We start from the raw sequence: 21,214 nt of genomic DNA on the forward strand, positions 1-21,214 counted from the left end.
TGTGTGTGTGTTAGACAGTGGGTGGTTGTGTTATTGTACTCCACTGGTGCTGCGCTCTGGGCCGATAAGAGCCCAGCCCAGGATTAGGTGTCTGTAGACAGAGACTTTTGTTGAGCCATCACAGCCCTTTGGTGCTCTCTCTCTCTCTCTCTTTGTTAAACCGTTGCTCTCTCTGCCCTTCTGCTCTGCCAGGCTTTGCCCCAGCTATCCTCAGCAGCTCTTGGTGCCAGCCTGGATCACTGACAAGGAGTTGGAAAATGTCGCAGCCTTCCGCTCCTGGAAGAGGTTTCCCGCTGTGGTTTATAGGTTGGTGTGTTTGTTTCAAGGCAGAAGGTTAAACTTGTTTACTGCCACGCAGCAATCAAAAAAAAACTTTCTTATGTGCTGAATGGCCTTTTTTTGTGAAATGAATAAAACCATCTTCAGATAATATCTTTATGGCTCCGTATCACTGCCACTGTGGACAGTTTACTTTGGCTTAGAAAACCACAACATACAGCTAATTACTAATGGATAACTCCCTCCAGGCTACATTTCTCTATTTGCCTCTATTCAGACTTTGTCAACATGGCCAAGACCACTGACTTAACCAATGACATACCCTGCGTCATGGCTTCAGTGAATTGTGGTTGTTGTATTTATCGAACAGCGCTTGGAAGCCTGTGATCCTTGTTTTTGGAAAACTACTCTGACCAGAAATGGCAGCCTTGTATGTCCGTTTCGTGCGTCACAGCACCTGAAATAAATGTGTGACAAAAGTTTGTTTTCGTAGCGGTAAAATTAGTGAATGTGGTTCCAACCTCTTTGGCTTATGAAAATGGGACATGGTCTGCTTTTGACAGATAGATCTGATTTTGAGCAGTTCAAACAAAAAATCATATGTCATTCTTGGAGTTTTTTATTAGATTGTTTTTAGAGCTATTCATTGATTGACAAATTAATCTGCAACAACGTTGATAATCTAATATTTTTTCTTTTTTAAGATTAAAATTAACCTATTGATAAAATTTTTTTTAAAAAGTCACAAAAATGCAACATACATAAGAATGATGCATCCAATTAATAGGTGGACTGATTAATGTTGTATTCCGGCTAACTTCTCCCCTTCACGTAGGCACCAGACCACAGGGGCTGTGATTGCCCGCTGCGGCCAGCCAGAGGTCAGCTGGTGGGGCTGGAGGAACGCCGATGACGAGCACCTTGTCCAGTCCATCGCCAAGGCCTGCGCCGTGGACAGCAGCTCCCGCAAACACCTTTCCAACGGCAGCTACACCAATGGCTCCGACCTGCCTGATACTGACTTTGGTAAGAGCTCACACTCACTCACTGACATACCGCACACGCCCACACACAAACACACACTTCCAGCTGAACACACACCTTCTACCTCACACACACCCACAGATATTTCCACGCTGAGGTCTTGTTGTCAGAATGAATAGCAGTGCAGTCAAACCTGTTGGGGCTTGTGTGAATCATCAGGCTTATACAAAACCACACGGATCACATTAACCTCTAATGTCAAACAGATTCTGATGGATGTTCCTGGACAAAACACATTAATGGTCTTAATAATTTATTGACTTTTTGGTCATGATAATGATCTCAACTGTCCCAACCCCCAGCCCTAGTTTCATACAACCTGAATTGTACTAAGAGAAATCTTTGGTGCGTTTTGTGTCTGTATCAGAATCCTCAATGACTAACAGCTCAGAGGTGGAGACGTTGGCCATCCAGCCCCACAAGTTACTGATCCTTGACGCCAGGTCCTACGCTGCTGCTGTAGCTAACAGGGCCAAGGGGGGAGGCTGCGAATGCCCAGGTAGGTCTTCTCAGTGCTGGCCCAGGTGACAAGCAGAATTAGGTCAATGTGTGCTGTGGATTCAGGAGCTCAGTTAACCGCAAATGCGATTGTTGCTCATGCTAAAATTAAAACAAGTTTTTCTTTTTCACCTTTTTAACAATTGTTTTCCTCCTGTTCCAGAGTACTATCCCAACTGTGAGGTGGTGTTTATGGGTATGGCCAACATCCACTCCATCCGCAAGAGTTTCCAGTCTCTGCGTTTCCTCTGCACTCAGATGCCTGATCCAGCCAAGTATGTTTTTTTTATGCCTCCAGCAGTGCCTCCAGTTCCCCTAGTCGTAACTCTTAAACTCTGCAGGCTAAAACTATTAAATCTAAAGCTCTTGAGCTTTGCCGTAGTAGCTGTAGGTAACTAGTAATCACAGCTGTGTTTTGGTCTTGGCTATACATCGGTGCCTGATTTAGAAAGCCTGGCCCAACCCCAAGTGGAGGATCTCTTTCCATCTGCACTCCCAGACTCAGTGCTACAATGATGTGTAATTGAATCACGCTGACTTAAGAGAACGTTGTTGAAAGTGGTTAGGAGATCAAACCAGAAGACAAAAACAGACTCTGAAAAATAACTTTGTATAAACAGGATCGTACAGTGGGCTTCTTTATTTAAATACAACTTGAAGAGTATTTTGCACGGACTGTATAGTGTTTATGCCAAAAACAGCAGGTTAGACCAATTTCTCAATAATTCTGTGACTTTCCAAAAGCTAAACCTAATTTGTATCAGTTTACAAGTTATTGCTGCTTCACTTGTTGACTTAAAAAAATCAGTCACAGACTTGTCTGTCTCTGTTACAGACGCTCCAGATTTGTAGATAAACAAAACACACTGCTTAGGATAATAATCGAGATAAGACAGTGAAACATTTACTTATAAATAAGTAGGTCAAGGTGTATGCATGAGTCCAACTGGTCATGTAATGTTTTGAATTATTACATAACCCTTATCCAAAAATAATTTCCTAAATGTTACCAAACACCTGCATTTTAAAGCTGCATTAATCAGTTTGTGGCCACTAGGAGCAGAATACCTTCCAAACATCACGGCTGCTGGCGTGTAAAGCTGTTTTTGTGTTAACGGTTGCCTACTTTTGCATCCAGACACTGTCATTCATTGACAAAACTCTAAATGAATGCTAATGTTGCTCTGTAACTTCTGGATGCGTGAATTAGTTTGCTAATAAGTTTGCCTTGTAAACTTAAACTTGTTTCTGCTGCCACCAAGTTGCCAAGAAATCAACCATACTTATCAATTGTTAATTCGTTAACCACTTTTGAAAATTTGAGCTAAAAAATAGATAGAGTAGTCAGTCAGTAGAAATAACACATTTACAGCATTTTGCTCTTAACTGTACAAATCGTAATGAAGTTGTTGACGGGTTGCAACTACTACTAGCTGAGGCTATAAATATTCTAGTATGTGGCACTGGTCCATGCTATGTACTGGTCCTTATAAAACATGTGCCATCACTTAGTGTCTGGGGCATATGAGGTCTTCTGATGTTTTTGCTCTGTTGCTGTCTTTGTCTCTGCAGCTGGCTTTCTGCACTGGAGAGCACCAAGTGGCTGCAGCATCTGTCTCTGCTGCTGAAGGCGGCACTGCTAGTGGTCAACGCTGTGGACCGAGACCACAGGCCCGTCCTGGTGCACTGCTCTGACGGCTGGGACCGCACACCTCAGATTGTTGCTTTGTCCAAGCTGCTGCTGGACCCTTACTACCGCACTATTGAGGTACAGATTTTTACAGCATTTTTTTGCTTTTATTTTGGGGGCACATTCCCATGAAAAGCAAAGTTGACATCATGTAATAACTGTTTTTGTAATTTCAACAGAAAAAAAATATTTCTTGTGTCTTCTAGTGTTGTTTTTCTAACACGCCACTGTGAGACAGTATTTTTTTTAAGCTCTTGTGACATCTTTGTGCAGGGCTTCCAGGTTTTGGTGGAGACTGAGTGGCTGGACTTTGGCCATAAGTTTGCTGACCGATGCGGCCATGGAGAAAACTCTGAGGACCTGAACGAACGCTGCCCAGTCTTTCTGCAGTGGCTCGACTGTGTTCACCAACTGCAGAGGCAGTTCCCATGCTCCTTTGAGTTTAATGAGGCCTTCCTGGTGCGTACAAGTTTGATGTCTGAAGTCAAACAAAACTATTGCGAAGTCTGAATCTGCTCAGATTCTTAGACTAGACTCTTGAGAATATTTTCAAGTACAGAAGTGGAATATGGCATGTGGCATGTCTCTGATTCTTCTGATTGTGTGCCACTGATAAGCACTTACAGTCTGGGTGTGTTCATGAGTTGTACTAGGAAACTCCTGTCATCTCTGCTTATTATCATACCTGAGGTTTGTATACAAGCCTCTACATGTCAAATTGTGTGTGTGTGTGTGTGTGTGTGTGTTTGTTTTTGCACAGGTGAAACTGGTGCAGCACACCTACTCCTGTCTGTTCGGCACCTTCCTGTGCAACAGTGGTAAGGAGAGGGAGGACCGCCACGTTCAGGAGAGGACCTGCTCAGTGTGGTCGCTGCTGAGACCGGCCAACCGCACACTGAGGAACATGCTCTACTCATCCCACTCCGAGACTGTACGTCCACTGTCTGTCCCTGTGTTCAGTCCTTTAGAAAGTTGTTCTGGTTAAATGTAATGTATTTAAAATATTAACCTAACAAAATATCTTTGAAGCATTTTTCTAAAAGGTATTTACAAACAGCAAGGCAAAGGATGAAAGCAGTTAAAGATGTAGAAGAAAATGTGTCAGTGGAATTAATTAAGAAGACTAGCCTCTGCAGGCCTGGGTTTCCAAATCCTGCAGGTTCAGACAGCAAATGCATTATATAGATGAGCTGCAGTTATTTATTTCATTCTGTCTCTCTAGATTTATTGCTAATTGTTATTGTCTCCAACTTGATTTAGGAGTCTATTTGCCACCCTTCAGAGAATTACATTTTTGTGGTAACTGTTGTTTTGGTGTTTGCATTTCTGTGTGTGTGGGCGTGTGTGTGTCATGGCCATAAATATTGCCCACTTACCATGAGGGGAAAATCATATTCTCAGAATTAACTTGCATTCTACTGAAATCTTTGTACAACGTCTTTTTTTTTTTTTTAAGTTATTTTTTTTGGCCTTTTGTTGGCTTTATTGATAGAGACAGTTGTAGAGAGACAGGAAAAGGTGGGTGGAGAGTGAGGGGATCACACCCAGCAAAGGGCTGCAGGTCCGATTCGAACCCAGGCCACTGCAGCAACTCCGTATATGGGTCGCCTGCTCTACCGACTGAGCTAACCGGCCACACCGTACAACGTCTTTTGATTAATTTTTTCACATATTCCAAACTTTAAAGATATGTTTCCAGAATATTTTCTACCACTATTTGTCATTCGCTCAGTCTTCTGATTACACCCTGAGTTAAGTTTGCAGCTGTTGTTGCAGGTTCTGCACCCAGTGTGTCACGTACGCAACCTGATGCTGTGGACGGCTGTCTACCTGCCCAGCTCCTCCCCCACCACCCCCTCTGATGACTCCTGTGCCCCCTATCCTGTGCCTGGTGGCAATCCTGAGGACACGCCCCTGGCCAGGTGAGCCTGGCACGCTGGCACCTGACCCCCCTCTCTTCCTCCCTCATGTAAGATGAACACGGGTCGAGGACTCCCACAGCCAGAGGCGCCCGGCTTTTCAACTCCACTGCTTAGATACTTTGCTCTGCCTGGGCCCTCACAGCCACAGATATTGTTTTATGCTCTGCTTATCTTTTGTCTTGTGACAGTCATACCATCAAGGAAGAGTAACAGGAAGTTGTTTCATTTCAATGTTGACATAGTTTATGACACATACAGTAGCTTAGAGACAATGTCTGAATGCTTCTCTTTCATTATATTTGTGTGGCATGTTTCTTGTTTTGATGAAGCTGATGTGATTGTTTTGTTAACTAAATATTTTGTGGCATGTGTGCAGCTACAGATTGAATCACAGGGTGTCAAACACACTGAGCCATTGTTATGTAATGAAATGCTGTTTTCCGTGCATAATTCTTCTTGTTTCTTGTTCAGACGTACAAAGACTCGTTCCTTCGATAACTTGCCCAGTGCATGTGAGCTGGGAAGCGCATTGGCTCCTAACCGCCGCTCCAGTGACCCGAGCCTCAATGAGAAATGGCAGGACCACCGGCGCTCTCTGGAGCTCAACATGGCAGTGGGGCCCGAAGGAGGGGGCAACCAGGATCAGGAGGTGCGGCCTAACGGAGTGGGGCCTTACCCAGACGGAGCGGACTCTGAGCTGGACGACAGCCCGCAGCCCCAGGGCTCACACGCTGAGCTCGGACAGGGGACCTCTGTGAGCCCAGCAGAAACAGGAGAGGAAGTAGAGGAGGCGGAGCTCTCTGTTGCTGTGGGCATGGCCGAGGGCCAGATGGAGAACATCCTTCAGGAGGCCACTAAGGAGGAGGCAGGAGCAGATGTTCAGAAAGAGGGAAGTGCTGCTGTCACACATGTCAATAACACTGTTGACACAGAGGTGGAGAAAGAAGCAAACGTTGAGAAGGATGATCAGTGTGCTAAGGTCAATGGGACTGAGACCCAGAGAGAAGCATTTGCCAATGGTCACCATCCAGAAGATGGCGTAATGGAGACGGAGGAGGTGGATGGTGAGTCTCCCCCTCTCCCCACACAGAAGGCAGAGGAGCTGAATCAACAGTCAGCTGAGGTGACTCAGACACCAGAGGATCTGGTGAAGCAGGATGTAGAGAACTCTTCTATACAAGAGGAGCTTGCACATGGGCCAAGTGAGTCTGGCTCAGGTGAGCCAGAGCAGCCTGAGGCCCACAGAACTATAACTAACGGCTTTGTGGACAGCTCACCTGAAGAGCCAGGTGTAGATGAGGAGACCTGCCCTGACTCTGAGTCTGACCATGGTGTCTCAGAGCCGGGGGAGCAGTTGGATAAGAGGGCCTCACTGATGGAAAGCTCTACAGAGACTTTAACTGAAGAGGCCTGCGGCAGGTTGGAGCTACCAGCTCAGCCGCCTGTTTGTCCAAGTCGTCAGCCCTGCAGTGACGACAGGAGCCAACTGCCCTGCTCCAGGAAAGAGAAAGCACTGGAGACAGGCGAGCATGGCTTTATCAGAACTTTAAACGGAGGCAGCAAGCGAGCCTCTGTCAGTGCCTTTCAGTCTGTGAGTGCTGACCTCAGCAGGGATGGGCTGTGTAACGGCGACAGCTCAGAGGCAGAGCCCTGTGGAGGACCTCACTGGGCAAAAGGGAACGGGGAGAAGGCCCCTCTTAGTCGACAGGTATCCCTAGCAAGCTGCAACTCCCTGATCCTCTATCCGAGGGGCAGCTGCTCCCAGCACCGCTGGTGCCATGCCCTGCTAAGCCGGGCCGCCATCAGCCCGGAGCAGCCGTCCCGCAGCCATCTGGACGACGATGGGCTGACGCTGCACACAGATGCCATCCAGCAGAGGTTGAGGCAGATCGAGGCGGGACACCAGATGGAGGTGGAGACGCTGAAGAAGCAGGTGCAGGAGCTATGGAGCCGCTTGGAGAATCAGCATCACGCCGGCTCCCACAGGATCAACGGAGACATGGGAGACGAAGTGGTAAGGTGCTGACAAGTTGAGCATGAAACTGACTGACCGGCTGATCTGTTTACCACCTGGATGTTACTTCTGATTGTCTGTGTCTCCCTCCACGCAGACCTCAATGACAGACTCTGAGTACAACCTGGACCCCAACTGTTTGTCGCGCTGCAGCACAGAGCTCTTCTCTGAGGCCAGCTGGGAGCAGGTGGACAAGCAGGACACTGAGGTGAGAAACGAGACTAACCTAAAGATCATTTTCGAGAGGGAGGGAACAAAACTCCCAAAGCAATGGTTGTATTTGTCTGTAGCTTGCATATACGGCCTTCAGATTTCATCAGAAATGGCAGTTGATGATGGTTGATGGTAGGTGAGCTGAGATCAGTCTGTACATTACAGGTGACTCGCTGGTACCCAGACCATTTGGCAGCCCAGTGTTACGGCTGTGAGAGCAGGTTCTGGCTCGCCACCAGGAAACATCACTGCAGGTAAGTACTGAAGGGTTATCAAGCTGCAGAAGCTTAAACCTTCAGCCACTCTCCCTGTCATCAACCACTCCTGTCTGTCCCGTTGAGGCTTAAAGAGATGTTTCTGCTGTTTAAGCTCGCTCCTCTTCTGTTCAGACTGAGTTTCTTGTAACGAGATGCATCCAGATTGTGTCTAGATAAAGCTGAAGAGGCTTTCAGTTCACACTGGGCATCTTAATGAGTCTGGAATTCATCTTGAGAGACCATTTTTCATGGGATTTCACTTCCTCTCCAGATATATCACGTTTCTTCAGATATGTGAAAAGATGTTTCTTTGACCACCCACAGATGTGGTTAAAACAATCTAATGTATCCTTAATATGTTTTGTATGTCTACTGTGATTAGGTTACACAAGATGCATTTTAGTTCTAAGTGTGTCAGGGCCTTTCTGTTTTCTCATTGACACTCCAATGATTTAGTATTGCACTTCCATACGCAAGAGACAAACTTTAAAGTCCCCCTCCAGTCAAAATTCTATTTTCTTTTGAATCCATTCTCAGTGGATGTGCACTGGTGGCTTCATGTTTCTACATCACACCGTACAAGTTGCATACTGGACCAGGACTGACTGTGACGTATCACATCACACTGTATGAACAAGAAGAACAACAGATTTTTGAGTGAAGGGGGGAGTTAAAGTGAGCTCCCTCAGAGCTGCTAAAGACATTATACAACAGCTCTCAGTGACAAGTACATTGGAGTAAACTGGTGGGGTGCTCCTTTAATCCAAAACCTGCCTTGTTGATAGGTCAATTAGATTTATTGAGTTATTGGATAGGGCTGATGTCTTAGAGATAAGATCCAAGAAAAAAAAGGGCTAGATTGAACGACAGAGTCTATTCAAAGTCTACTTGGAAGAGTAATTTGATGCATTTTAGTATTCTGTCTCGTTCTATTCAGTTAGTGGTATTTCCTCTGGTGTTATCATTTCCTCATATCACTGTTGTGCTCTTTACCTCCTTTTCTTTGTGGTGGGTTGGATCAAGTTAAGCACTTGCAGGCAGAAATTCGAGTAATGTAATGTCCAGTTGCTCATCCAGTGACGTCTGAACAGAGTTAATCTGTAGTTGGTTCAGCTATAGATTCAAACCACAAGTGTAGAATTAACAGTGTAGGGTTGTAGCTGTTTCACAATTGTAACACACATCTTCAGCAGGAAGTGTGTTTTAGTGTGTTAAGTGTTCTCCACTGCTTAGGCAGTTCTTATCCATTGTCTGCCCCTCTCCTCTACAGTGGCAGGGAGCCTGTCCAGGAGGTCTGGTGAGATCCGGCTCCCATGTCCCTCCACCACCACCACCCCACCCTCCACCTTTTTTAACCTGGCATCGCTGCACCTTCCTCCTAATCCCTATCCCTCCCCCCTCTGCTCCTTCCCCTCCTCACCTGCTTCATCTGGTTTCCCTTCATTTTGTCCTAGTTGTCAGCAAATTATCAGGGAAATCTCTATTCATTTCTGAGATGTATGGATTTGAATGTGCGTCCTGCAGCGCCAGTGTGTTTCCATTCAGCAGTTTTCAATTGGCTGTGACCGTGAGCAGGGTGCTGTCAGTGGGAGAGCTGGGATCGGTGGAGGGCTGATTGTTATATCACCTGAAAATTTAAAATCTTACAGAAAACCCAAAAACTGTGGTCTTCCTCAACCTCAACCCTCCTTCTGCCATAGCACCACGTCAGCATCCTGCCCTCCCACCACCCTCGACACACACCCCGGCAGCATGCTGCCCCAAACCAGCTCCTCTGCATCTCACCTCCCAGCAGCACAGCATGGTACTGGAGACCATTTGGTCCCACCTGGTGGTGTAAGAGGCTGGAGACTCAGGGTGAATTAGATGGGGTTTTTTGATCATTATTTCTGCTCAGGGTGAGTGCAGGCAGGTAGAAGGGACCACTGTGTGTATAAGTGTGTGAGCATGGCCTTACATCTGAAGCTGAGCATGGATATCTGAAACCTCCAGTGTGACCTGCCTTCCTGTCTATAGTGATGATCACGTGTTTTTAATGGGCTAAATAATCAAGTTAGCACCACTACATGATATAGCATCTTTTCTAACCCGGCATGTAGTGCGACATCACACACAGTGAATACTGTCTTTCCACCTATTTTATCATGTGTCCCCAGTGATCGACTGACAAGAACAAATGATCACTTTCTGTAAATCAATTTGAAATACATTTTCAGTATCCATTTTCAGTATCCTGTTCTTCACATGTGGGTTATCTGATCCAGGCTATGATAGCAAGCTAAAACGATCCATTAATTCTCATCTAACTAACTTCAAACATTGTCAGAGGTTTGATGTGTATATCTACTTTCTCTTTGCTGTAGAGCTCCATTGTTGTCCAAAAACACATTAGTGAGCCACACTGTTGCACTGGGTGATGTTGCTTAATTACCAAGAAAACACTGTAGTGTATTTTGAGTTCACCTCACACACCTCACACCATCCTGCTGATGTAAATACTCACTAGTGCACCAAATATACAGAAATCTGCCTCTGGAATTAGTCAACACACTCCCATTGCACTCCTGTTAGACACATTTGTTCAAAACAAACGAGAGATGAAATGGACTAAATAACACATTTACTTATTTTGTAATATCACAAGCCTTAACTTATAACTTAAAACATATTCTGAGTATGCAGTGAACCCCTTTCAAGATCTCTCATGAAGCAAAAACCATAGAGATGAAAAAGCTGATGAATTTCAGTAATCAGATTTACTTCTGGCTATAATTAACCTGTAATGGCAGGTAATTCATAATGAATGATTAATAGATTGTTTCAATCCAACTGCACTCTACAATTTGTACTTCTGATACAAAATTTTAATCAATTTTAGTTTTAAAATGAAGAATCCCCATCAAAACCAAATTTTTGTGGTTCAGTTGATTTGATCACTGTTGAAAATGTATTTTCTTTGTTCATACTATCCCAAACTGTACTTGTACTCTATTTTTAGGTTAACTGATTTCTTTTTTGTCACATAGTTTTGCTCTAGATTTTTTTTATTTTGTAGTCATCTCTAACGAAAGGAGTCATTTATATGTGAAAAATCTGATTCACAAAAAAAGCAGGTTTTAGCTCTAGGTAAACATTAGGTCAGCCTCTAAAAAAAATAGAAATCTAGGCTTTTATCAAATGATCAACAATCAAATCAAGCGAACTTAGCTTCCCATGTATGAAGAACAGGGTGCAGATGTCATGGAGCTGAATCGTATGCACAGGAGACACATGGTAATTGTAGGTGTAGAGAGGCTCTGTTTGAGAGTCCAGCAGTGACCTGTCTGTGTCTCCCTGCAGGAACTGCGGTAACGTGTTCTGTGCCAGCTGCTGTGACCAGAAGATCCCAGTGCCAAGCCAGCAGTTGTTCGAGCCCAGCCGCGTCTGTAAGACCTGCTACAGCAGCCTCCAGCTCAGCCCGGCCCCCCTGGACATGGAGCTGGAGAAACCCATTACGGCCAGCTCCAACTGAGTTTCAGAGGACCGGGACAGGACGGGGAGTCTGGCTGAGCCACCAGCTGCTGACACCGGCGCACTGCTGAAGAGCACAGGAGCTACACAGAATGTCCCATGTACTTTATGTGTGTGTGTGTGCTGCAGATATGGAATTTAATGTGTATATACAGAGGATGACGTGGCAGAGGAGCTGAATGACGTGATGCCGAGCGCTCTGAACGGTGGGTGTGCACAGGGGTGGGGGGGTGCGAGAGGAAATCACACGCTCGCCACACAGGAGGGTTTGTGGCAGTGACGGGACTGCACTCCGAGGCCAGAGGAGTGAGAATGGACATCCTGGTGCCTTGGACCAGGCAGGCAGAGAAGGTCGTCTCACTGTGTCGCTGAAGTCTCTTGGAGGGCTTTGGTCCATTGAATCATTTCCCCGCCTATCCACGCTTTTCATCAGACTTCTGCGTACCATCATGATCATCTCCCAGCCTGGACTTGATCTTTTTCTCTGGAGGGTGTTAGATCGGGATGTGGAAAAATGTCCTGGCAATCATGAGCTTTAGAAATGAGTGGATAGCTGATGCTCACAAAGGGAAAAGCTTAAATGGTCAGTTCACCCACATTACCAAAAAAGGTTTCCTCACATACCACTAGCGTTATCTAACCATGCATCTAAATGTCATTGTATTTGCCCTAAGGTTGCCACCACCCCAATCCAGTGGAGGGAATTGAATAAGGTCAATTATGCAACTAATTTCATTATCAATAAATCTGCAAATCATTTTATCAATTAAAGTCATATTTTTTCTGTAACATTTGGCCATTATGTCTCTCTCACATGTTCAGACCAGAAGTAATTCAGTTTAATAACATACATATGATAACAAAAAGTAGCATTTTACATATTTGGGAAGCTGGAACCAGAGTGTTTGGCATTTTTCCTTGAAATGACATAATTTGTGTAATTTGATTATTCTATTATATAATAACTTGTTTGTTGCTCACAGCACTGAAAGATGACCTTTCAAGTGCTGCTCCAATCATTTAGTGTTGCCTTCTGTATAGTTAGGGGACCGATTTATCCAGACTTTTATCCCCTAGTAGGGTTAAGCTCCAAAAACGCCGGGTTTCCCATAATGCAACACAATAGTGTCTTTAAATAAGATCCTTCCTGCCTGGTAAACACCCACATCTTTCTAACTCCACACAGGCTGTCCACACTTGCTAAAGCTCGTCCGGAGCCACAGAACACGACACCTCATTTTCATCAACATTTTCACAGCAGTCCTCCTCTTAAACAGTGAACTGGTCGTTATGTGTCCCCAACACTCTGGTTAATCCACACTTTTGTAATTTGGGTGAACTGACCCTTTAACATGCTCTGGGCTGAATCTCAACTATTTGCTTGCTTTTGTTTTAATGAGTTATTATCAGCTTTTCACACAGAATGGCACAAAGGTGTGTGACATTTAAATGCTAAATAGATTTGAAGGATTTCATTTTGGCGTGCAGCTGTGTCTGCGGCAGCGTTGACTTGGTGTTGAACGTGTTGAGAGTCAGCCCAGAGTGCAGACAGGATGTACCTGAAGGTTAAAGATTTTTTTTAACTTTTTAACAAAAATGCTGTTGGGATTTTCAAGTAGTTTTTTTTTTTTCTCTCAGAGTACTTAGTTACTTCATTTGAATCCTTATGTTGACCACAGTGAGGAGAGTAAATCATTCTCACCCCTGTGAGTCTTACAACAGGACTAGTTAGTGATCCATAGAAAAGCCTTTAGAACGTGCAACCCTTCAACAGCTGATGGCTGCCCGGCTCTTCCACGCTGATAGACTGTTATTAACCGCAATGTCTGCTGGGAGTGTAAACTGATGTGTTGTTAGTCTGTGTCAGACACACACTGACTGACTTCAATCTCTCCTGTTAGCCATACCTTCATGCCCTTCACTCACAGCAGCCCCCCTTTTTTTATTCTTTTTACCCAGCAGGCTCTGGGAGCTGGACGTCTCGCTCACTTTTCAGTGCTTCAGTGGAAATCACAAGTGAAGTTGTGAATTTGGCACGTTTAAACTTCCGTGTTCAAATTCTAAAGCAACATATTTTCTATTTCTTTTTTCTTTTGAGGCAGTGGTTGACAGTGACCTCACTTGTAATCTCCACTTCGATTGACTGAAACATGGAGGAGAGCAGCGGCAGCAGAAAGGGCTCTTGGTGTTTTCAAAAGTCTGTAACTCCACCCACGACATTATGTCAGAGAAGCTTCACTGAGACGCCCACTCTGCCTAACACCCATTCTATGACCTTCTTGCACACACACACACTTTTTGTAAAATAAATGAATAAAATAATATATTCAGATACCTATATAGCATCTAAGAAAAATGTATAGAATCCTTGAATAGTGGCTCACTTAATTAGTCACCAATTTTTTTTTTTTTTAATTTCTTTGTTTTCTTATGTTATTAATTGCAGAAAAATAAGTATATTTTGCAACCTGTTGAAGGTAACAGGTGTGTTTTTTTTTAAATAGAGAAGCAGGGTGTCCTGTTTTGATGCTGCAGTGGTTTTCCCTTTTCAATGCGACCATTACTTTGATTTAATTTATTCAGGTTTTGTTGTTCAATTGCTGTTTAAAATCCAGACAATTTAATTGCCACAGGATAATCAGTGTTTTATGAGATGGGAAATGAAAGATGGTTCTGACCTGTGGCTACAGTGACGCTCGTCAATTTTGTTCGGTATCAGCCAATCACAGCAGGTTTTGTGGATTTATCAATTTCCAGATTATGAGGAGGAAGCGGGTGAAGTCGAAGGTGTCGCATGGCACCAAGAGGTCACACACTTGACGGTCACATGTTAAAATGGAAAAACGAGCGTGTCTGTAGCCATTAAGACGTCTATGCACTGAGAACAGTGGTCCAAAACAAGCAGCCTGAACCCAAAATAACACCCCCCCCCCCAATCTCACACACACAAACATTACTCCATTCAAACCCATCTACAAGCACTACCTCTACTTTGTACACACACTCGTTCATGCGCACACACACATTCAGAGCTTGTAGTTGCTGAGTGACGCTCGCTTTCCAGATTCACACCATCGAGAATGGCCTTTTTATTGAAAATCTGTGGTTTTCTCTGTTGGTGCATTAAAGGTACAGCACACCACCGCAGACTTTCACTTTAATGATGATCTTATCACCGAGACTGCCAATCTTATTATTCCTCATCTCTCAGCTCGTCACGTCAGCAGAGGGCCCACATGTGCTTCATTTAGCAGCAAGCCAGATGGTCACTGTGGTTCGCCACAAAGGATGACAAAGTTTTGACTATCAGAGGAAATGCATAAATGTAAGTGTGTGACTGATTGAAACCCTGATACTATTTAATTATACTGGAGCTGTATTGCTGATCTTATGTTTCTGACATCTCCTGTTGGATTTCAGTCCAGCAGATGATTGCAGTGTGCAGTGGCGCCGCTGTTTAAGGCGGCCAGAATAACAACAGGCTTGAAGTGTTTGTTTCTCTCACTGTGGAAGTGGTGAACGCGTTTAATTCAACCGCTCGACCTTCGCTCTTTCAAATCGAGTAGAATACTAGGGATTTGTTTACCCCTCGTGGATGAGATGCTGCCATTACCGTCAGCGTAATATTTACAAAAACACGTGTTGCCGTGGAAACAAGAGTGGCGGTCTTTGCATTTAATCGAGATGGTACTTCTGCATTAAATGTGCAGCAAATTCAAATTTTGGCTTGACCCTGAGTTGCCTCTGTTTTCTCTCCACCTGCAGAGATAAAGTGGAAAACTGATCTGCAGCCAGAATATCTTAGACTGTTCCCTTTATAACGCTGATGTGAAGCTGGCCTGTAATCGTAGATCGGTGCTCCTATTAACAAATGATTTACTCCAAGGCTTCACACTCCTCCCAAAATGATGTCTATGTCCTAAATGTTGAAAATGTTTGCCAACACGTCATAATTCATGATCTCTTAAATACGGACTATCGTATGTCAACAAAGGACTTGATTTGAAAAAGGTGGCTCAATGAGGTGTCCACTTATCAGCCCAGTGTGAGTCCTTTCACTTTCCTCACAGACACACTGATAGCTGGCAGCATGAATCCTTTCTCTGTATTTTCACCACTTCACAGGCATGTGGGGCACCAAGCTTGTCTTGTTCAACAATCCATGAATGTGAATTGTTTAAAGAAAGAAAAAAAAAAAAAAGGCTATTTTTTGCACATGACATTAAGTAGACACTGCCACAGAGTGCATCAAAATAAAGCTGAAAGTGTGCTATGCTTTTCAGTATTGCACCGAGCATTATGGTTGGTGGTTGTATGTGTGTGGGAGGGTTGGGTAACGTGGTGAACAGGTCGTCAGCTAACACACACACACACACACACACAAGATGCCAGGCTGATCCTTTGCTGTGCTTTTTTTTTTTCCCCCTCCCAAGAAGTTCTGTTGGTCTGCATATGTTGTATTTCTCTCCACTCACGCTGACGTGCTCTTTCAGAGGCGTCACTGCAACGGCCCAGTAATCACTTGACGTGAGTGTGTACGTGTGAATGGATTGAGTGTGACTGCGTGTGTGTGTGTGTCTCTTTTGGTGGAGACTGGTGCCAAGCAGTTTTATTACGGGTCTCTCACAAAGGGATCACTCGTGCTTTTGTTTGATTTTCCTCCTTTTTCCCCTTCTGTTTGATAAGCACTTTGAACCTTCTCATGTCTGTCAGAGGAGTGTGTAGCTGTACATAGCAATTTCCTGTAACAACAAGTGCTCCTTGTTCAGTCTGAATATTTTGTTTTGTTGGATTTACTTTAAAGAGCATTACATTGTTGTAGAGTTAAAGGAAAAATAAACTAGATAAACCTACTGTGTTGTCTGCTAGCAGGACCTGATACATCTGCACACACACAAAGAAGAAAACAATCAGACACTTCAATCATGTTTAATGCATGTACGGTATACATCTCTAAAAATCAAGAAAAGCTTAAGATACTGTCTAACATCAATGTCTACTTACTGAATGCAAATTCAAGTGATTACATGACAGAAAAGAACAACCAAGAGAGAGAATCAAGATCGAAAAAAGCGACGAGTGCTGCTCTAAGTTAGTCATGCTCACCGATGTGACGAATGGAGGTGGTCTTTACTGGCTCTAAAGAAACGATACTAGAAAGTGACGACCCCTGACAATTACTAGACTTCATACCACTGCACAGAAACAGGACATCTGTACCACAATCAGCAGCGGCGGCAGTAGCAGCGGTCTAAGAGCAAGCTGAGGCGGCGCCAGCCAGCCTGACTGCACCACGTCCGGCATCAGAGGCAGAGCTGCGCGTTTCTTGACCTTAGGTTTGCTAAAAACAACACAAGGAACACTTGGAGCGAAAACATTGCTTAATAATTGTTTTACAAAGGATGGCCAGACAACGACTGTCAATAAAGCAATAATATGCAATTATATATCAAAGGCTATTTAGTCGAGAGGACCATACATTTGATCCAAAGAAATAAGACTGGTCATGTAACAAGAACAAGCTTTTAACTCCTGTTCAAATCCAATCTCATGTGCAAAGTGTTGCCTCCTCAGACCTCTTCCTCATCGTGATTTATGTGAGTAATTAAATGTTGGTTAGATTCTCTGAACAGAGAAGAAACTCAACGCGATACTTCAGATTCTAATGAAATGTTGATATTGTATTTCTCAACCAACGACATCATTAATCTCCCTGCAACATCTTTAGAAACTCATTTTTAAAAAAAATAGACATGGCTTTGCCAGCCGACTATTCCCTTTATCTATAAAAACTCACAGCAATATTTACAACTTTGAGTATGTCTTATAAAGTAGATTCTCTTGATCTGTAGATCAGTGAAGGTTCCCTGCCACCAAATCTACTGTGGGATTTCTCCCGCCAAAGCACGTGTCGGAAAAGAGGATTGTCGCAGGAGACGTCTCCCAGTGCAGGTTTATGTGTTGCTGAACGAGGAGACTGCACTATGTACAGGCAATGGGGCTGACAGCCTGAGTGATGTGTGTGTGCGTGTGTGTGCGCGTGTGTGTGTGTGTGTGTGCTTGCACTCAGAGTGGATCAAGGGTTTCCCAAAGTTTCTCTTCAACCTCCGGTCAGGAGCTGCGCCGGACTGGACTCACACCGATGACTGATCCCACACCTGCGAGAGCAGAACAGGAACAAACTGTCACATTCACTGGTTCAACAGCCGCCACCGTTTGAAGTCACAGTTTCTAGACGTGACTCTTTCAGACGATGACTTCACCGTACTGTGTGAATATCTTAAATGTCTAAAGGGCTGAATTCAATTCAGATGCAGTTGGAACAGTGTGCGTATATTCATATTGCATCCTGTTGTGCTGGTAAATTCCTAGTTACAGCTTTTTGTTATTGAATGGGAATAATATTTTTTTACATATGAACAGTTTTTCCCTAAACAAATTTCCTCCCTGTGGTGATAAAAGTGGTGATATTGTGTATTTTTGTTATTGGCAACAAATCAAATGAAGAGAGCAAAAACCAATGTATTTCTGATCTCCTGTCTGTGGCTCGCAGCCCAAATTTTGTTCCTATCAAAGACATAAATCTGTAGAAATACTAAATAAATACTTTGACTTTTAAGCAAAATCATTTCTTAAAAGAGGAGGGAACTGTAGTTTTTACTCGAACCGGAGTAATTACTGCATAAGGACGGCTGTGGCTCAGGTGGTAGGGCGGTTTTTATAGTAATCAGTGGTTCGTAATGGTTCGATTCCTGCCTGACATGACACTAAACCCCAAATTGCTCCTGAGGGCTGTGCTGTCAGTGTGTGAGTGTGTGTTTGTACAGGTAAGCTTAGTATGAGTGTTTGGATCTGAAGTGCTGTATATACCTTGCGTGGCAGTGTCTGCCATCAGTGTGTGAATTTAAAGCACTCTGTGGTCAGTAAACCAGAAAAGCGCCGTCCAAGTCTATTCTTTGCCGACTATTTTAAGCAGATTAATGCACATTTGGTGTAATAAGTATTTGGGGCAGCAGGACGGTTTATGTGGTATTGATTCAAAATAAACTACAGTGTGTGTGTTCATTGTAATGAAGGAACACCCAGTGCAACAGTGTGGCTCACTGATGTGGTTATAATAGTTTATAACTGCAGAGTCTATGGCGACACATAATACTTCTTACTAGGATACATTTATTGTTGGGTTTGGTTTTTTGATTAAATTTGTTAATAGAAAAATATCTAATATTGCCTCCATTCTTCTTTAAAATAAATTATTTTACTTTTTAATATATGGCAAAATACTTCTCTACAGTGAAGTGCAGCTCCAGGGAGCAATATGGACCAAGATCCTGGTTGTTTTCTTGCACTCTGACAATATGATTATGACGGACAATGAAGTGACGAGAGAGAACAAATCTAAAGCCTGAACATTTGCTGTGAGAATGATGCATTGTCTGTGAGCGGTGCCACAGAACAGAATAGCTTCTAACAGCGTTGTATGAACAGATGCTGCAACATGAAGAATAGGAGCGTGGATTATAATCAGATCTTTCAATATTAGAATACCTTACCAGAGGTAATGTTTGTTTTTGCTGCTTTCAGAGTATTCTCATGTTTTCTCATTTGTTTTTATACTGCCTATATTTCATGTTAGAACTATAATATTGAATATTGTTTTTATTGTGTATTATTATTTGAACCATTTTTCATTTATATTGTTTTTCCATTATGTTTTATTGCTATTTTTGCTGCTTACACTTTTTTTCTTTTATTTCCTAATTTACAAGAATCACAAGATAAATCTGAGGAGTTTTTGTTTGTTTGTTTGATCTCTTGTGTACTTGATTGACAGTTGACACAGAAAGCAAGGGAAGAACTCAGTTATATGCCTTAACCACACAGCCTCAAGGACCCCCTACGGTACCTTGTTCACAGGGGCGAGCTGCGTTCGGACAGACCCAGCATGGAGTCGGGTGCTGTCCCCGAATCTCCCAGGAGACCTCTCCCTGCGACTGTCGAGCACCCTGCCGGGCGACTTCTCCCTGTCCAGCGGTCGGGCGGGAGACTTGTCCCGTCTGAACTCGGTGCGGCCCTCCCGATAACGATGTGGGGTGCTGGGCTCCCGATGCAGGCCGTCATGGCTGCCGGGGCCTGAGGTCAAACGCTTGGTGATGTGCTCTGTGTAGGTGGGAGGGCCTCGCTTACTTGGACTACTGTGGAAAACACAGCAGAGAGCGGCGTCACTGTCTGACAATGTAATTAGGAAAACCGACCGTCTGTAAGAAACAAGATGTTCACAGTAGATGGCACTGTTGCTCTATCCAATAAAAACAATACCCGATCCTCGTGCTGTTTTTTACCTGTGAATCTGAACTAACAGGTCACAATAAATGTGTTTTGTAGGTGTTCAAGTGTTTTTAATCTGCCTACACACTATAATATGAATTCTGTATTTTTCTCTGTTTTGTGTTTTTGCTCAAACTAAAGAAGGGAGCTGACCCTCGGCTGGAGCCGGTCCTCTGCAGCTCTCCCGACTCTCTGATCAGACTTCCCTTACAGCAGATCACCCGCAGCTTGTTCTGGTAGGAGGAAGCCATGTAAATGGCCCCGGAGGAGATGGCTGGGCCCAGGTAGCGAGGGTTGGGGATGTCCAGGTGGGCCAGCACTGTAGGACTGGAAGTATAGGACAGAATGTGGTAAATATAGCTAACAAGCAAAAGGTTTTTCAAATTTGGTCCAAGGTAGCCGGTCTATCTCACCCCAGAGAAGCATGTCCCTGAACCTCGATGACGTCCAGGGAGTTGAAGTAGGTGACAAACAGGTAGGGCTCTCTGTAGGCTGAACCAGAGAAGAATGCAATGTACAATGTGATGCTGTACTACTGATTGCTGTAAAGCAGCAGGAGTTACAAAGTGTATTTACCAAAGGACAGAGGCAGACGGCTCCACTTAATGTCCTCAGTGCGGCTTCTTCGTCCGTACGTGTCCACAAACACTCCAAACTCTGCCACATAAACAAATATTAGAAGATATGGGTCACTCATCTTTACAGGTGGAATTTTAGGATTTGAATTTGTACTAATTTACAGCAAAAACATGGAGACTAACAACTAATTAACACTAAAACATACTTCTGTGTTTAAACTAGTGGTTGTTGCCTCACAGTGAAGGTCTGTACTGTTGTTATCTTGCGTCCACCGCCTACCACACTGTTGTAAACAGTTCATTCAAACATACCGTGAAAACACAGCAGGTATTCCTCCTTCTGCATGCTGCTGGCCACCTGCATGATGGCGATAGGGAAACTGTGGGAGGAGGCCGCAAACACTGCCGAGGCCAGTGACACATCGTTCTTGTCCAGGAACTCTGCAGTGGACGAATCAGAAGACCAGGGTTCAAACACTATGTGCCAGGCTCACAGAGCAGGAGGGTTCTAGGTTTCACTGAGAGCAGTTATCCTACTGTCAGATGAATCTTAATGTTGTACTGTGATTATGTGGTAGCAGATGTACTGTGTGATTTTACAGTCCCTCCAGGATTTCACGGGCTTTTTTTGGAATTGTCTAAAATTTCACTGCAGCTTTTCTAAAAAACTGTGATGCATGTTGCGATGTTTTTAGTGTAGTTTAGCATTTTTCTGCATTGACAATGTGTGCGAAAGGGAAAATTGCAAAAATAGTAGTGATTTTGGTATAATTCATAAAGAATCTAATCTAAGTTTTGCAGGGGGGATTGCTATGATTGGTCAACCTCGCGGTAAGCGACAATGATTGTTTAAATCTGTGATTCGACAAAATTGCAAGATC

General features: G+C 43.9%; 2 protein-coding genes across 2 annotated transcripts in view; one reads left to right on the top strand and one right to left on the bottom strand.

Annotated features, from left to right (window-relative positions):
• The window catches only part of mtmr3 (myotubularin related protein 3), a gene marked incomplete in the record, with an annotated part of 25,381 nt that extends 9,100 nt beyond the window's left edge, over positions 1-16,281 (top strand). The window contains 13 exon segments of the mRNA XM_035658807.1: positions 193-306; positions 1,115-1,305; positions 1,691-1,822; positions 1,985-2,096; positions 3,394-3,589; positions 3,785-3,970; positions 4,272-4,442; positions 5,288-5,433; positions 5,905-7,447; positions 7,545-7,655; positions 7,826-7,914; positions 9,188-9,214; positions 11,257-16,281. Of these exon segments, the coding sequence (XP_035514700.1) occupies positions 193-306; positions 1,115-1,305; positions 1,691-1,822; positions 1,985-2,096; positions 3,394-3,589; positions 3,785-3,970; positions 4,272-4,442; positions 5,288-5,433; positions 5,905-7,447; positions 7,545-7,655; positions 7,826-7,914; positions 9,188-9,214; positions 11,257-11,428 (3,190 nt within the window).
• A 1,063-nt stretch (positions 16,282-17,344) lies between these two features.
• LOC118325940 (citron Rho-interacting kinase) overlaps positions 17,345-21,214 on the bottom strand; it is a 39,602-nt gene continuing 35,732 nt past the window's right edge. Inside the window, exons 34-39 of the mRNA XM_035658806.1 lie at positions 20,646-20,774; positions 20,332-20,412; positions 20,169-20,247; positions 19,909-20,082; positions 19,334-19,622; positions 17,345-17,585 (exon numbers count right to left, since the gene is read on the bottom strand). Of these exons, the coding sequence (XP_035514699.1) occupies positions 17,562-17,585; positions 19,334-19,622; positions 19,909-20,082; positions 20,169-20,247; positions 20,332-20,412; positions 20,646-20,774 (776 nt within the window). The 3' untranslated portion in view covers positions 17,345-17,561. The remainder of the gene's footprint in view (positions 17,586-19,333; positions 19,623-19,908; positions 20,083-20,168; positions 20,248-20,331; positions 20,413-20,645; positions 20,775-21,214) is intronic.

The sequence above is a fragment of the Morone saxatilis genome, unplaced genomic scaffold, assembly GCF_004916995.1.
Source record: "Morone saxatilis isolate NCDOM2014 unplaced genomic scaffold, NCSU_SB_2.0 Contig16, whole genome shotgun sequence".
Lineage (NCBI taxonomy): Eukaryota > Metazoa > Chordata > Actinopteri > Moronidae > Morone > Morone saxatilis.